Source organism: Hyperoodon ampullatus, assembly GCF_949752795.1.
Source record: "Hyperoodon ampullatus genome assembly, chromosome: 8".
Taxonomy (NCBI): domain Eukaryota; kingdom Metazoa; phylum Chordata; class Mammalia; order Artiodactyla; family Ziphiidae; genus Hyperoodon; species Hyperoodon ampullatus.
The window spans coordinates 61,916,011-61,931,902 of NC_136921.1; the positions used below are offsets into that span (position 1 = coordinate 61,916,011).

The window sequence follows — 15,892 nt, forward strand, 5'->3', positions numbered from 1 at the left end:
ACATTGTCTTAAAAGCTTGAACAGTTTTCATGTCTACAAGACTTGCCTGAATAACAAACTGCTAGAGCCAGAATTCTGAGTGCCTTTGGAAAGCCAGGATTTTCTCTGCTGAGCGCAAAAGGCCAGGCACTCAAAGAGTTAAAGAGTGTTCCTGCATTGCTGGGTAGGTTCATATCACAGCTGCCTGGTAAAGCATTATCCCGGTACCTCACTTAACAAAAGCCTCCTTTTGCAAACAGACTCCCACTTTTCCCCCAAGTGTCCAAAGGTGTTTACTGAAGTAAATCTGCCTAAATCCTTCATTGCTTGGGTCATGGGGGTGGATAGGAGGGGTGGAAGGTGTAGGGATAATCTCTTTTTGTAAATTCTGTAAATCTTCTGGGAAAAAGAAAAAAAACCCCAGGAATCTGTATCACATGCTCGTGTACAACTTCTAATATCTCTGCTAGTTTTGCTCTTATAAGTGAAATCTGTCACAATGACTATCGCAAAAGCCCCCCCACACTTTCCAATTATTCACTCTGCTGTTTGAAGCGACCGCACTTCCAAAGTTGCGTGTGTGTGCGTGTGTGCCCACATTATATGCTTAATCTAATTGTTGAAGAAAAAACTGTTGGTATCTTAAAAGTGGTTTCAGAAAGGAAAAAAAAAAAAAAACAACAGACAAGACAGTTTAGGAGCAAGATAATGTAGCTGAAAAGTTGTCACGAGAGGTTTCTGCTCTTGCTGTGGTCTCATTCAAATACCATTAACTGCATGTTACTTTTGCATGTTGCAAATGGAGGCAAATAGCAGAGTAAAACCTGACAGGTTCGCCTGCAAGGGTTTAAACAGTTCCCAGTAAGAAGGAGCCCTTTAGGCATAAACTTTCTCTCTCAAGAGAACGTGAATACCACCAACCCCTCCCTACAAATCTTGAAGCATCCAGTTTGAGATACAAAAAGGCTGTCATCTCACAAATGTTAAACATACTAAAAAAATCTGAAAAAAAAGTATGAAGAAGGTGTGAAAAACGTGGCACTTTACAGCCCTCAAAGCTTTTTAAAATAGACCAACTTTTCCCCCTAAAATTCTTTTCAGAGATTTTTTTTTTTTCCTTTTTGGCTCATTTGAGAGTTTCTTTCTTGGCTTTTTTCCCCTTTCATTTGAAAATATGAATTATCATAAAAAGTCAGGGGGAAAAATGGGAAAGTCTTTTCCAGTTTTCCCGAAGATGTATCAGTGCGTTCAGGCTGGGTGTAAGCAACTTCTCCCTTTTTCTCTGGGCCAGACACCCATCACTGAAAGCAGACCAGGGCCTCTGGAGACGCTCCTCCCTTCTCCCCTCCTGAGCTCTCCAGCTCCCCCTCCACCCCCAGGGCCCGCGCCCCCCTGGCCTGAAGGTAAACAATAAGAGCCAAATACTAGGCAGCACTCCAGAGTGGGAAGTCCACACACCTGACCCAAGTCTAACAGGCTTCTGGGGGAGAATCTGATCCTTCCCTGACACTTTTTACCTCAAGTGTTGAGCGGGTGGCCATGAATAGTACAGACATGCCATCTTGTAACACTATATGCCTGTCAGGAGGGACAGGGCCTGGTTAAGCATCAACTATATAAGGCTGGTAACTAGGGAAAGCCCAACAAACAGCCACAAACACCTCACTTATTTTACTCAGCTACTACCCTCTCTTTCTCTCTCTCTCTCTCTCTCTCTCTCTCTTTCTTTTCATCTTGGCTTTCTGTGGCAGAATGCAAATGGAGCCTGCCGGCGGTGAAAGGGCTGAATTGTGATTAAGAAGAAGAAGAGCTCCTTTCTTTGTTCTCCCCTCAGGGGATGTTTACTGGGAGAGACACAGCGGATCAGATATGAAAGGCATTCAGGTCAGCATTGATGTGAGCGAAAGTGAAATCATACCTAAGGCATTCAAAAGACCGCCGTGTCAGGGGTTCAGCTAACGGTGCAGCTACTGTGTGTGTCTTCCCGGAGAGGCAAAAATCTTTTCACAGACTGGCGATTTTTTTTTCCTCCCCAATTTCCTTCAAAATTATAAAAGTCCTCCGCCCCCCCCGCCGTGTTTACCTCCCACCAGATGCCACAAGAGTTAGTATTTTCTCTCCTTATGGACCACACGCGAAATCAGACCAACTTCTAATAGCTGTATTACCTAAATGAACCAGCCAGGCACCATCTGAACTGTGAAATCTTTTTTTTTTTTTTTTAAGCAGGTGTATTCCTGTGTGCTACATACATGCATAATATGTAGGGGAGAACTGCGTGAAGAGAAAAGCCAAAACACACACGCGTGGATGGTTTTTCCTCTCACCTCCCTCAGAGGAAACATAAGACACACACACACACACACAGTATAAAAACAGTACAGAACACCTTAAAACGAAATTCTTTATTTACTTTGTAACTAGGAGTTACACTTTTCCTGAGAGCTCTCACTCTGACACGACTGTCACCCAAGATGAAAGTATTCGGCACGCAGCTATTAAGGCAAAGACTTCCACAGAGTCTACTGATTATTAGTGCTTGCCTTTTAGAAAAGGCTTGATGAAGAAATACTTGGATCTTACTTTTTAAAAGTTTACACTCCCCACAGCCCAAATAGTCATTCAATAGATTTTTTCCAACTGGTAAGCTGATGTTGTTGGCATAAACAGAGCTATGTAAATGTATACAAATTCACAAATCACAGCAAACATACAAGGAAGAGGTGCCTAGATGTTTCAAGGCTTAAAAATGAAAAGGAAAATCACATTTCATCTTCTGATTGCTAAAGAAAGAAAAGAAAGAGGGAGGGGGAATAGGACTATATTTATTGGTTTTAAATCATCCTTCCCTCTGCTCTGAATTATTTTTCTCAACCTTCACATCTTGCCTAAAAAGCATATTTGGGCTTATGTTAACATCTGCTTTTGTGGTGACATTTAATTCTGTATATTTTCAACTAGTGTTTCTGCATCACAGATTTTCCCCCTTTATCTCTTTGCTCTAAAAAGACAACCAAAGAGCAATCAAAAAGGTGTCTGACTTGGCCATTCAGACAATTGCCCCCTTGTGGGAATGCGGGAATGAATGGTACAGTGGACACCCCAGCACCATTGACGTTATAAACATGTAAATGAAACACATTAGGGCAGACAATCAATTGTCTGTGAGCATTGCAAACCTGCACTCCCTCTCTCTGTGACAGGCACAAAATAGTGTCTACCTTGGGAAGCCACGGTGCTGGAGAGGAAAAGGACAAAGAGTTCTCTTTCACACGGAAGAAAATGCACCTTTAAAAGCCTTGGAAGAATGCAGATGACAAAAACTGTTGTAAGGAAGAGAATCTCCCACATCTTGGAATAAACGCGGCACTGCTTAGAGAGCTAGCAACACCCTCCCTTCCTACCTTCAGGGTAGACACACATTTTTCCCAGGAAAGATTCTTAATACGGCATTAGGGTCTTTGATAACCTCTTGGAATTTTCTTTACTTTGAGTAAATTAAGCAAGCAAGAGAGGAAGCACCTGAAACATGACATAGCAGTTTACTGGGGAACATTAACCTTGGCTTTATTCGTATTTGGAAATAAATGCTTGAAGATGTGAATTTATCTTTATGTGGCAACAGAGAAATAATGTAAAGTTTAAAATCCTTAGCCCACCCTTACCCCGGGTGGAGAATCACGCTTTGGATGCCAGCAGGCTGCTGGCTCTGTTACGAAGGAAGGCATGTTTCTACCCCAATTGCCTGAATTTTTACAAACCAAAATAAAACAAATAGATCAGTCTGGATACATAGCCCCCAGCCTAGTGTGTGTGCAGCATGACAAAACTTGCAGATGCTCTTCACAGAGAGAAAAGGATGGAGACCGATATCTTTGGAGCACCCTCAGAGCTGGTACCTGCCACATAAACTGCCTCTGAGTGCTTTGAGAGTCAGCAAAACAGCCTCCTTATAACCTCATCAACTTTATAAGAAAGCTACTTGCAAAAGATTTCCACACTCGCAAGGAACACCAAGTCTGAACCGACTGCAATTCGAAGGAAACTTCCCTGCCTCAGAGTGTACTGAGGGGCTCTGACTCACGGCCGCCCCATGCCAACTTCACCTCTCAGAAAGGAGAGACAGGAGCCACATCCTGAAGAAGGGGCTGCTTGCATTTCTTTCCCTTTTCCTTTAAGCATCTCTGAAAAGGGAACAACTTTTCAGTCCTCCACTGCCTCTAAGCATCACCACCAGCGCTTCCACTCCCTTTCAGGAAGTGGTTAAGGGAGTGAGGGCTTATCTTAAACAGGGATAATCATTTCTGCTCATCTGATTGTTTCTCCTCTAGGATCTAAAGCCCTGAAAACATCCAACTTTATCCCTTTTCTTTCCCACTGAAAATCAGAGACCAAAGGTGTTGGTAAAAACCTCCCCCACTCTACCATACAATGCCTAACCCTTTAGCTGAAACTTTGAAGAAAAATCAAATTTAACTTTTCTTTCTTTCTGCCATTTCCTCTTCCCCACCACTCCTAATTCAGTGTTCATTTAAAAGGCAACTTCATTCCCTTTTCTGAAACAAGCAGTTTCCGGGTTTGATTTTTGTGAAAACGTGCAATGTGTCTGTGTGAGTTTTTTTTCAGAGGCTGATGCTGGGAGGTGATGGACTGGGGAGGAAGGCCCATCTTCCCAGGCTCCACAGGAGGCAGGAGGGTAGCCGGAGCATCCCCAGGAGCCCAAGCCCGAATCAGGGGCTAAAGCAACAAACTTTGCAAGTTACAACCGGGCCGCCCCAGTGGCAGGCAGCCGCCAGGCATCTCCCGCTCCTAAGTGCTCATTTCTGCCTCGAAGGCTGTGTGGAGATAGTGGGGTATAATCAGGGGAGTGAAAAGGGGGGCTGGGTTTTCCCCCTCCTCTCCAGCTTCAGTGAAAGTATTACAAAGTGAGTCAGGCGACCGAAGATCATCTGACTGAACTTTCTTGAAACCGACACACATTCTTGTCTTCGGGCAACTTGCTTTTTGCCTCCTTCCCCCTCACCCCTCTCCCCCTTGCCTCCTGCACATCTTATTTTCTGGGAAGAGATTTCATCCTTTCCATGTGGGGGAAAGGAGACTGTCCGCTATGGATTAACTTGGCGCTGGCACTGTCTTTGCCAGGCATCTTGCTAGCCTGAGAATCTTGAAGGCTGGATTTTAGATTCTTGTTTCTCTCTTTGTATATTTGTTTTCCTTGAACTGCTTCCTTCTCCTTTGCTTTTTAATAATTGCATACAGCATCGTCTTCTAACCCACGTTCTTGACCAGCCTTTCAAACACACACATACTGCTTTACACGTTTTATCTCCTTGTCGCCTTAGTCTATATATACACTGTTGACTTCATTAAAATTATATAAAGTGCCATTCTAGTTTCCTGGATGACCATCTCTCTCTCTCTTTTTTCCCCACGCAGCTTCTACTTCTATGATTAGTAGCACCATTATTCCTTTCCAGGAATTTCTATATGATTTTGATAAGTATCATTATATTTAGTGTTATCAGCAAAGACACAAGCTCAAAAGTGACATCTTTTCCATGAATCCAGGAAAGAAGAAAAATCCACTCAGTTCAGATAAATCCTAGCAATTCCCAAAGGGAAAGGCATTGGATACGTGCTTGATGAGAAAGAAAATGAAAAAAGAGGGGAAAAAACTCTTCTACCTGCTTCTCAAAACCAGGACATTGCTCAGTCAGATTAATCCCAAAACAAAACACTGACAAGTAACCAATACACAGCATGTTTTCCCACAGACTATTGGGAAATAATTATTGCTGTTAAATGTGCAGGGTCTGGGCTAAATGCCTTTAAAATGTGCAATTCAACTTTCCACTTCGGAGTGCTGAGGCTTCTCCCAAGTTAGTGGCTGGGCGGAGGGGAAATGGTGTCCATTTCTGAGCACCAAGCAGTGTCCACGGCTGAGCACCTCCCTGGCACTCTGTTCCACCTGCGAAGCCCCCAGCAGGCTTCCCCCTCTGCCAGCCCCCACCCCAGGGCTCCCAGGAAGCCTGGAGCATTCTGTTTTTCCAGACCTGGGCTCTGGCCCGACTTCACTGCAGAGGCCAGGCTGGTCAACAGTGGCAAAATCCCGAAGGGGGCTGGAGGAGGCAGACAAGAAGAAACAAACATTCTAAATAGTCTCTCCTGCAAAAGAACACTTCTGGGAACCTTGCTTTAAGTCTTATTTTCCTTTCTCTCAACAAATGACTGTTTAACATAAGAAAAAGAAAAAAAGCCTCCTTGACACGAAGCTTTTGTTATCCAGTTGATCAGCAATGTGCTTTAGATACTTGTAAGGGGGGAAAAAGCCCCACAATAGACATTGATTTTAGAAAATCAATAACCAACATTTAATAAAAGGAACAGAGGAAACACAAGAGAGAGGGGCGCACTAGGTGTAATTTTAGTGTCTACTAAATTACCCAGAGATGGGGAAGGGGAGGTCTCCAGTGTAAGGACCACCTTAAATAATGCCAGACACTAGAGTGAAGAAAAATTAAATTAAGAGAGAGAGGGAGGGAGGGAGAGAGAGAGAGAGAGAGAGAGAGAGAGAGAAAGAGACTTAAAAAGAGGCAGCCTGAACTGGATCTTGGGGAAGCAGCTCGGAATATATTATTGTACTTGTTTTTTTGTAATACTAAGCCAAGCAAATAGATCAAAGGCAGCACAAAGGGAAAAGGCAGGATAACATAACGAACAGTTTCTGACTAAAATTCCTCTATCACTCCCCCATATGGCTCGACACCTCTACCACAACAAGCAAAAGACACACACACGCGCACACGTACACGCGCGCACACACACACACACACACGAAACCTAGAGAGAGACAGAGAGAAGCATCATTTGTCTCTAATCAAAATTCTCTCGTCTTTGTGTTTTCTCCTTCCAGCGCCCCTCACTGCGCCCCCAGCAGCCCCCTCCCGGGCCGCGCAGCTCAGGGGCAGGCCGGGGGCGCACACAATTGTCTTCCCTAGAGGAAAGTTGCTCCAAGGGGGCCCCGGTGGTCCCCGCGAGGCGCGGGCTGGGCTTGCGGGAGGCCGGAGGCCGGGCCGGCGCCGCGTCCCCGCGTCCAGTTCGGGAGCGTCAACGCGGCCCCGCGCCGGGTGATCAGGCTGAGAGCGAGGGGAGCGAGAAGTTTCCTTTCCCAGTCTGAGCTGGCGCTAGTTCTCTTGTTTGTTTTGGGGGGTTGGTTTAAAAAAAAAAAAAAAAACTCAGTATCCTCCGTCAGCTATCCCCGGCACCCTCTCCGGTCCCCAGCTCTCTCCCCTCCCCCAGGCGCCTTCTGCGCTCTTGCCAATCACTTTTCTCTTTTATTCCCACGATTTTGTTTGGGGGTATTACCTAGGGGGTATCTCTCTCTCTGTGTGTGTCTGTCTCCCTCTCTCACTCTGTTCCTTTTCTGACTCTTTCTAAGGTGGACCTACTAAGCTGTCACGCCTTTGATCTCCCATCTCCGCTCTGCGTGTCCCCCTCGCACCCCGCACCTCCTTCCTCCTTCTTGACTCAGCCTGGATAACGGACTCCTGACCATGTCGAAACTGCCCAGAAAAGTCTCCCTGCGCTCTGCGACTCCGCCAGCCCCCGGCGCGGGGCCAGCGCCCGCTGGAGAGGAACCACCCGCCCCTGAGCCCGCGTGGACCTCGCCGGACCCCGCGCGGGGCCGGCCGAGTCCCTCCCACCCCGGGGTCCCGGCGCGCCCGGCCGGGCCCCGCTGCCCGCGGACCGTTACTTGGCGTACCGAGAGGCGGCCGGGCGACTCCGGCAAAGAAACTTTAAGCCTTGCCGGAGGCACAGCCCCGGGCCCCCTCTCCCGCTCTCGCAGTCCCTCTGCCACCCCCGCCCCGCCCCCGCCCCGGGGATCCCGCGCGACCAGTCGCCCGGGCCCCCGCCCTGCCCTCGCCGGACGCTCACGCAGCCCGGCCGGAGAGCCGGCGGGCCGGGCGCTGGTGGAGCTGGAGGCGGAGGCGGAGGCGGAGGCGGAGGGCGGGCGGGGGCGCAGAGGGCGGCGAGGGTGGGGGCGCTGGGCCCCGGCCGGACCCCAGCGCTCGCAGCCCCCCGGCGCTCACTTTGCCCGGCACTTCCCCAACTCCCCCCCCCACCCCCCGTCCAGTCGCCGCGCGCGCCGAGCTCCGGCGCCCGCCGCGGAGAGAGGCTCGCCCGCGAGCCCTGGGCGCCCGCCGCCGCCGCCGCCGCCTCGGTTGCTTTTCCCTTTCCCCCTCCTTCTCCCCGGGTCTGGAGCCGCGGAGCGGCCCGGAAAAGTTTGGTTCGGGCCGCTTCTTACCGTTTTTCCTCCTGGGATTGGCTTGTTTGCGCCTCTTGCACCGGGGGCCATCCGCCATGATCGGCTGCTTCATTGATAAGAGCGGATCAGATGGCAGTTCGCATGGACTCGGCGCCCTGCTTCGGCAGCACGCAGGCTCGATCTAGCAACCAAACACAGCGACAATGTGGGCATCGCCCGCGCCCATTGAGACGCGCGCGGGCCGCCCAGGGGAGCCGGGCCAGGGCCCCGGCGAGCACCCATCCGCGGCCCCCCCAACGCCAAAGCGAAACTCCGGCGGCCCCCCTCCCCGCCTCCCACCCCCAGCCTTGGCCCCGAGGCGCTTTGTGTTTGTTACTGTTTGGTGTGTTGCACCCGCGAGGGGATCAGAGAGACAAGAATTACATCTTCAAAATGAGTCATAACTCCTGACCGTATGAGGGAATGCACACGGCGGTACAGTAAGGCTGCTTGGCTCAGGGCTAGGCGGACCTTTTCCTCCGAAAAGTCCTCAGCCCGGCTCGGGAACTTGGGGTGAGGCGAGGCTCTCTGTAGCTCTCATCTTGTCTCCCCCCCCCCACTCACCCCCCCTCCCCATTCCCCCGAGGAAGCAAACAAACAAACAAACAAACAACGCGAAACAACTCCCGGATGAAGCACACTCGGTCAAATTGATAATAGTAATTATAGGAAGCCCACTCGCCCCGCGTCCCCTCCCCTCCCCTGTCGGAGTTGATCGAGGCACTGTCTCTTCCTCCCCCTCACACCCCCGCCCCCAAATTAGGATTTCCCGTTTCACGCCGCAATAAGAAATATAATTATAAGCCTCTTCGGACACTGTCCCTCCCCCCAGCAACCCCCCCCCCCGCCGCCGCCGCCGCCGCCACCTTCGCCGCTTTGACAATATTTACTTATTTCCCCCCACCTCACTCACACCCATGCTCCCCCGCCCTAGTTCCCTTAAAGAGTTCCAGGAGAAAATTTTCTCCCCTCAAGAAAGGAAAGAGAAAGTCCAACCGCTATACGGCAATACTTTTAAGCTCGACTAAATGATCGTATCCTTTTCTGGCTTCGAAACTTTTGTACCTAAAAATCGAGAGAGGCGCTGCATTTTTTCAGCTGAAACTGTCAAAACTTGGAGAAGGGGAACCTCGGAGGCAGGCAGGAGAGGAGGAGAATCCTGCAACTCGGTGGAGGTTGGGAAGATGCTGTGCCTCGAGGATTAGTTTAAACAGGGGGCTATAAGAGATGTAACAGATGCAAACTGTAACACAAGGGCCATTAACCCCTTCTCTGCCGAACACACTCAGTCCCCACGCCCCGCACCTATTGTCTCCTGTGCTAGAAGCTTTGCGGAAAACCTGGAAAGTGAGTATCAGTTTCCACACATTTGCTGAGAGGGGTGGGGCTGGGGGGCGGCAGAGAGAAGGGGAAGTGGATGATTTAGAAAGCACCTTGAATTTAACCTAGGCATAGTGGGAGACTTTTAAGTTTGACACATTTTGTTATTTCTTGGCTTTCCTATGGATTTGAAATTGTTGGGGAAAATCCTGAAATAAAGCAGTGGTCACACAAGTGTCTGGGAGGAAGCAGCTGGCCTGTCTGTATTCATGCTGAGACTTACACACGATTGCATATAAATACATGTTTAATAAAGTAAGCTGCTAGTTTTATGAGCATGTGTGTGTGTGAGGAACAGACAGGGCATTTGTGCTGTAAACTTTAGCTTTGCCTGTTATTTCTAACTCTGGAGTTAGTAATCTTGCCTTCATCATTATAGGGGGAGCAATTAAAATATATAAGAAGGTGGGAGATAAACACATTCATGTTAGCCGGGCTCACCACTGCTCCTGGGAACTCCTGCTCTCTTTCTCGACTTTTCAGTGCCAAAGTGTGGAAAGGGATATTTTCGTGTGTCTATGTCTCCTGTGAAATCCATGTCTATATCATTAATACTTTGCCATTTGAAATACAATTTCAAAAGTTATCCTTCATTTACAACCCTAATATCCTGACGGCAGTTTTCTTCCCAGCTGTAGTGACTGCCCCCCTCCCCACTTTGGTAAACGACTCAAGTTCCATGAGGACTTTCACTTCTTTATTTATCATCACAGAAGTGAGGTGTTACTTCACATACATACACACACAAAGAATGAAATAAAGAAATGAAACTCGCTAAGCAGACAAAAACAGGCAACTTTCTACTTAGAAAACAGCCTTCTTCAGTGGGAAAGGTTGGACTGCCATATCTAAGAGAAAGACTTGCTCCCGAATTTGGTAGGTTTGTATCCATCAAGTTTTGTAATTATTAACAGGTATTCGCCAAGTTCTAATTGCTGAATACAATGAATTGGAATTAGACATGAAAATAGAGCAGAATCTCTCCCCTTGAAGAGTTTTTATTCCAACCACATAGTTCTCAACAAAACTTTTCCCAGGCTGGGTAGTAAAAGGCACCTTTGGTTACCTGAATGGGCAGGTACAGGGCAAATTATTTGGGGGAGGAAAAAAGGAGAGAAAAGGAAGGAGAGAGAGAGGGAGTGCAAGAGAAATCGAAGAAGTCACTCTTGGGAAAAGCTTTCCATAAAGGAGCTAAACCCACCTGAAATTCCTACCCACAGACACTCCTCCTCACTTTAGACTCACATCCCCACTTAAAAGGAGAAAATCGTAAAAGGAGGGTGGGGGATGACCATGCCGAAAAGGAATAAAAAGAGAGAAAAGGGGGAAAAAAAAAAACCTACCTGCGAAGTCTTGTTTGTAGTTTTGGCCAGAAATGGTGAGAAGAAAAAGCATGAAGAAGCCGCGAAGTGTGGGGGAGAAAAAGGTGGAAGCGAAGAAACAGCTCCCGGAGCAAACTGTACAAAACCTCGCCAAGAGTGTCGGGAGGCAGGACCGTTATTCCTGCGGAGCAGGTTAGAACTGATCTCTTTCGGCCACTCCAGGAAACACAAACCTGGGGACGGACTGACGTGTTACGCCTCTTCTAATGACATTTTTTTCTTTTTCTTTTCTGTAGGAGAGAGAGAGACCCTGAAACACGCGCCACCTATCTTTGTGGGGAGGGATAATTGAAGCGCCCTGAGCGTGAGCATCATGTGAAAACGTGATCGCCAAGTTTCTCTCTGGGAAAGGATCTGGGATAGATTATACCTTGAAGTCTCCGCAAACGCTTTAGTGGAAGAAATGAAATTCCACCTCCCTCCCTTCCTCTCTCCCTCCCTCTCGCCTCCCTCCCTCCCTTCTCCACGCCCCCCCCCCCCCCCCCCCCGTCAAGCCTTTGGCATCATTATCCTCATCACTAAATCCTACAGAGTACAGGGCGGAAAACGGTGCACACCATTCACAGAACTGGAGAACTCTAAGGGGCGAAAGTTAAAGGGAAAGATCCCGGTTCCTCAATCCAGATCGCCTCTTCTTATACAGATGTCTCTAATGACCGGATTTGAGATGCACATTAAATTGTGTGGATTTCTCAGCACGGCTTCTGGAACTAAATTTTTTGCCCTTTTTCTTATTTTTTTTTTTTAATCTTTTAAGATGCCAGAGCCAGGAAAAAAAAAAAAAAAAAAAAAGGTTCATGTGAACTGCATTTTAGGGCGTGTGTGTTGCGGTGTGTGTGTGTGTGATGAATTTCTGGATTGGATCCCAATACTAAAAAGTGGTTTGGCATTTTTTAAAAGGGTCTCTTAAGTAAATTAACATAGAGCGCTGAGTTGCTGAGTTGACCGATCTCTGAATCTCTCCACATCTCACGGAGACCTCACTACAAAGTGAGGGAGTGGGTGTAGGGAGACAGGAGGAAAAGGAGAAAGGCCATAGAGGAACTTAGCAGCGAAGGAAGATCACCATATTAAACGGCATGGGGTCTAAGTTTTGGAGTATATATTTTTTGATATTGCAATTAAAGTAAAATTAAAAAGAAAAGACTCCACCTTTGCTCTGAAGGGATTGGTTATGTAAATATGGAAGGGATTTCCTGGAGAATACAGCTTTCTACTGTATGGTTAATTAAATAATCACTCAAAAGCTTCCAACGTGACGCTTCTGTCGTAATCCAATCAGGTTACATAGGTCCTAAACAAGAAAGATATTTTCCACATCTGGAAGTCAGCAATTTAGCAAGTACTGCACATTATTAACCAATTCAGAGCCCACTTCCCAGGGGAATTTTTTTTGAAGTTTAAGTGTTCTTAACCAATGCTCTGCTGTTTTGTTAATCAAAAAGCTGGTTTACACTGCACATAATTGGAACTAATATAGAAGTAAATAAAGACAGCCAAATTTGAGGATGCTGAGCACAGACATTTATCGGAAAAGGAAGAAATCTCTTAGCCTCCAAAGGTTCAGGCTCAATTTCTTAGAGAACTGTGAGGCTTTTTCTTCTTCTTCTTTTTTTTTTTTTTTTTCTTTAAGAGTGAAAGTACTTGAGAACCTCAGAGCACAAATAAACTTTCAGTCCCACAGCCTTTGGGCTTCCTTGCAAAGGTAAAGGTGGAGGTGTCAAGAGGACTAAAGAACAGCCTCGTGCCATTTTTTTCTGCTTTAATATTGTTAATATGTAACAGCCCCCTGTTTTCAGTCTGATGAAATCTGAAACAAATAAAACCCTGATCCAACATTAGAATTTTACTTATATGAAGATAAACTGCTTTGAACTGTGCTTTGAATGTGTGCCTAAAGCAAGACTTTGAATGCAAGAGTCATTGGCAATTGCACTCAGAGGAGGGAAAAGCCACCCATGGGTTACCACATCCACCCTCCCAGAGGTGCATGGCTTTGTGTTTTGTATGTTTATTGGGGGGGGGGGAGCAGTAGCCACCCAGCATGACCACAACCAATTCTTCCTTTAGGACGCAAGGAAGTAAATTTTCACTCTTGGTACAGACTCACCTCTTTCCTACCTTAAGTATTTATTACAGTGAGAATCTCCTCCCCCATCCCATTCAGATAAATTACCTATAGAGGAGCATTCAAGACCATCAGTCTAAAATTTAATAATAAAAAAAGAAAATTAAAGATTTCCACCATGGATCAGGCACATTCTCAGTTTTATTCTTTACATTGCTTTAATATTTCTATCTCTATAAATATATGACTTATCAAGTTCCTTCTCTGAGATTTATTTCTATTATTAATATCCTTTTTTTTCTCTTCCTTCTTTTTCCCACTTTTTTATTAAAAAAAAAATTCGAGTCCAGCTTTCTCTAGAAGTTTGCTTTTCAGCATTTCCTCTCCCATTTCCAGGACAAAGGTGTCCCTTGCATGGAGTAATTCCAGGCAAGACCCCACCTCAGGACCCCAGGTAACCACTGGAGCTTACAGTCCAGACACACACTCACTGGCAAAACCTCAGGTCAAAGGATCCAATCAAACGGCTGACAAATCACTTCTCTTTATTATGTATATTATTGTCTGGTTACTTAGGATCTGACTTAAAAAAAAAAAAAAAAGACAAGTATTTCCATGAAAAACACCTAATCATCTGATTACTCTGGGCTCAGTAATTGTTCAAGTGTCAGGAGACAGCCTCAACACTTAGCACTGAGAGTGCCGACGTGCAAGTATTTGAATTGGGGTAAAAAGCAATCTTTCAGGGTCCCATCAAGGTGGATATTTGGAGGGTGGCACGCGAAGCGTCCCCGCGAGGGGTGAGCGCGCAGGTGGGTTGCCCTCCGCCCCTGCCTGGCACGCCCCTGGCACTCCCCTCCCCATTAGACCGAGAGAGTTCACACCAAAGCAGAGGCGGTGGGATCGGAGGAAGCCGGAATATAAATTTGTACCGAACACTCTCTTAGTCCGAAGGCCAGGTCGGGGACAATGGGGATCGTGGGGTCAGCGGGATGCACGAGCGCAGGACGCAGGGAAAAGTCGAGAGAGGACTAGGAGCTGCTAGCTTTCGGCTCCTCACACAGCAAAGCAAGTCCTTGCAAATGAATCTCTCCTTCCCGGTCCTTCTTCCCCATTAGTAATCCATTTCGAGATTAGCGCAGACCAAGGGAATTAAAACAACAGATACATGCAAATGTGAAATAATATTGCAATCGACATTGAAGGGAGAAAAATAATTCTTTAGGGTTTCTTTGAGTAAAACAAACTGCCTCCCTCAGGATTCCCTCCACCCAGGCAGCGTGTGAAGATGCACTTTTGTTTTCCAGTTCCCTCCAGCCAGGACCTGGTGCCTGTCCCCCCATTCACCTCTCAGTCTGTCAATTTCCTTAACTTTCACAGCCGCTCCCCCTTTCTCCCCTGCCCCCAGCTCCGCTTGCTGGCCCAGATGCCAGAAGAGATACAATGTTTCTGCCCTGAACACACAGCCTGTAGAAGGAATTCGAATTTGGCCACAGCTAATTTTTTTAAAGTAAATTCTGTTTATTCTGTTTATTCTCTACCATGTGGAGAAAATTTAAAAAAGGAACCTATTCTCTTTTTGAAACGGAATTGATCTTTCATCTAGAGGAATTATTTCGACCCTGTGTTGTTACACAGAAGGTGGGAAACTTCTTTTAGAGTTGCAAGCAAAGGGTGATAAGGGGGACCCCTGCATTGGCGGGGTGTGTGGACGGGGTGGGGGGCGGCAGGGGTCCAAGTCAAGCCAAACGGTTTTCTCACGTGCAAACTCGCAATCCAATCCATTCGGAGTTGAGCCTAGGATAGGAGGGGAAAGTCTATTAAAAAAAAAAAAAATCAGAAGCATCTCTCTGAGAAGCCCTTTCAAACAAAATCAAAACAGGACCAGAGAATCTCAGACCGTCTCTAATATCCCTACTGCGAGGCCCGCGGGCTGTGGAATCTCGCACGTCACCTGGCCCCAGCAGGGCAGCCAGCTGAGAGGTTCATTTTATTTTATTTTTATTTTATTTTTTGAAGTTAAGGCTGAATCTCGGCTTCAGTGCTTTTTGGCAACGTCTCCACTGACAGGAACCAGCAAACTTCAGGACTCAAATGAGCGTCTTAATTTATTGATGCAAAACAGGTCTGCTTGTCGCCCCCAGTTCTCGGCGCGCTCTGTCCCCCACGCCCCCAGCTTCGGTCCCTTCATTTGATCTCAGGGTAAGGCCCCCGCAGCACAGGCGGAGGAACACGTTGTGGGGGGAGGGGTTCGGCCCCCGCCCACCCCCCCCTCCCCCAGACCTATACCCGCCCGGGAACACCGCGACCCCCGCCCCGCGGCCGGGTCAGCTGACCTGGCTCGCTCGCCGGCTCCCCGCCCGCCGCCTTGTTTCCGGTCCCCGGGGTCCGCGAGCTGCGCACGGAGCGGGAGCGGCCGCGGCCGCGAGGTGATGCTGGGGGCTGATTACCATGAGAAAGGCTGTGCCTGGAAAAGCCTCCTCCACGCGACTGTCAATCTCACTAAGGGGTGGGATGGGGGGGACGGAAAGGGGCCCTGTAGGAGTCACCAGAAAACTTGGAGTAAGTTGGATGCGACGCAGGCCCGAGGAGGTGGCTTTCGCCTCAACTTGGAAGGCTGTGGCGTTAAGGGCGCGGACGCCAGCAGCCTCGCCAGGGGATTGAAAACCCCAAATCCTTCCTTCCCTCCTTTCCTCCCTCTTGCCCTCCTTTCAGCCCTCCCTGACCTTTATCCTTATTTTCTTGAAATTCTTTCTCAATTGCCTTTCCTACATTGTC

At 47.7% G+C, this 15,892-nt stretch overlaps 1 protein-coding gene across 1 annotated transcript in view; it reads right to left on the reverse strand.

The window, feature by feature from the left end:
- Positions 1-11,278, reverse strand: part of ZEB2 (zinc finger E-box binding homeobox 2) — a gene marked incomplete at its 3' end in the record, with an annotated part of 128,558 nt that extends 117,280 nt beyond the window's left edge. Inside the window, exons 1-2 of the mRNA XM_079710290.1 lie at positions 11,220-11,278; positions 8,285-8,426 (exon numbers count right to left, since the gene is read on the reverse strand). Coding sequence (XP_079566416.1) covers positions 8,285-8,357 — 73 coding nt within the window. The 5' untranslated portion in view covers positions 8,358-8,426; positions 11,220-11,278. The remainder of the gene's footprint in view (positions 1-8,284; positions 8,427-11,219) is intronic.
- Between the last annotated feature and the right edge of the window lie 4,614 nt (positions 11,279-15,892).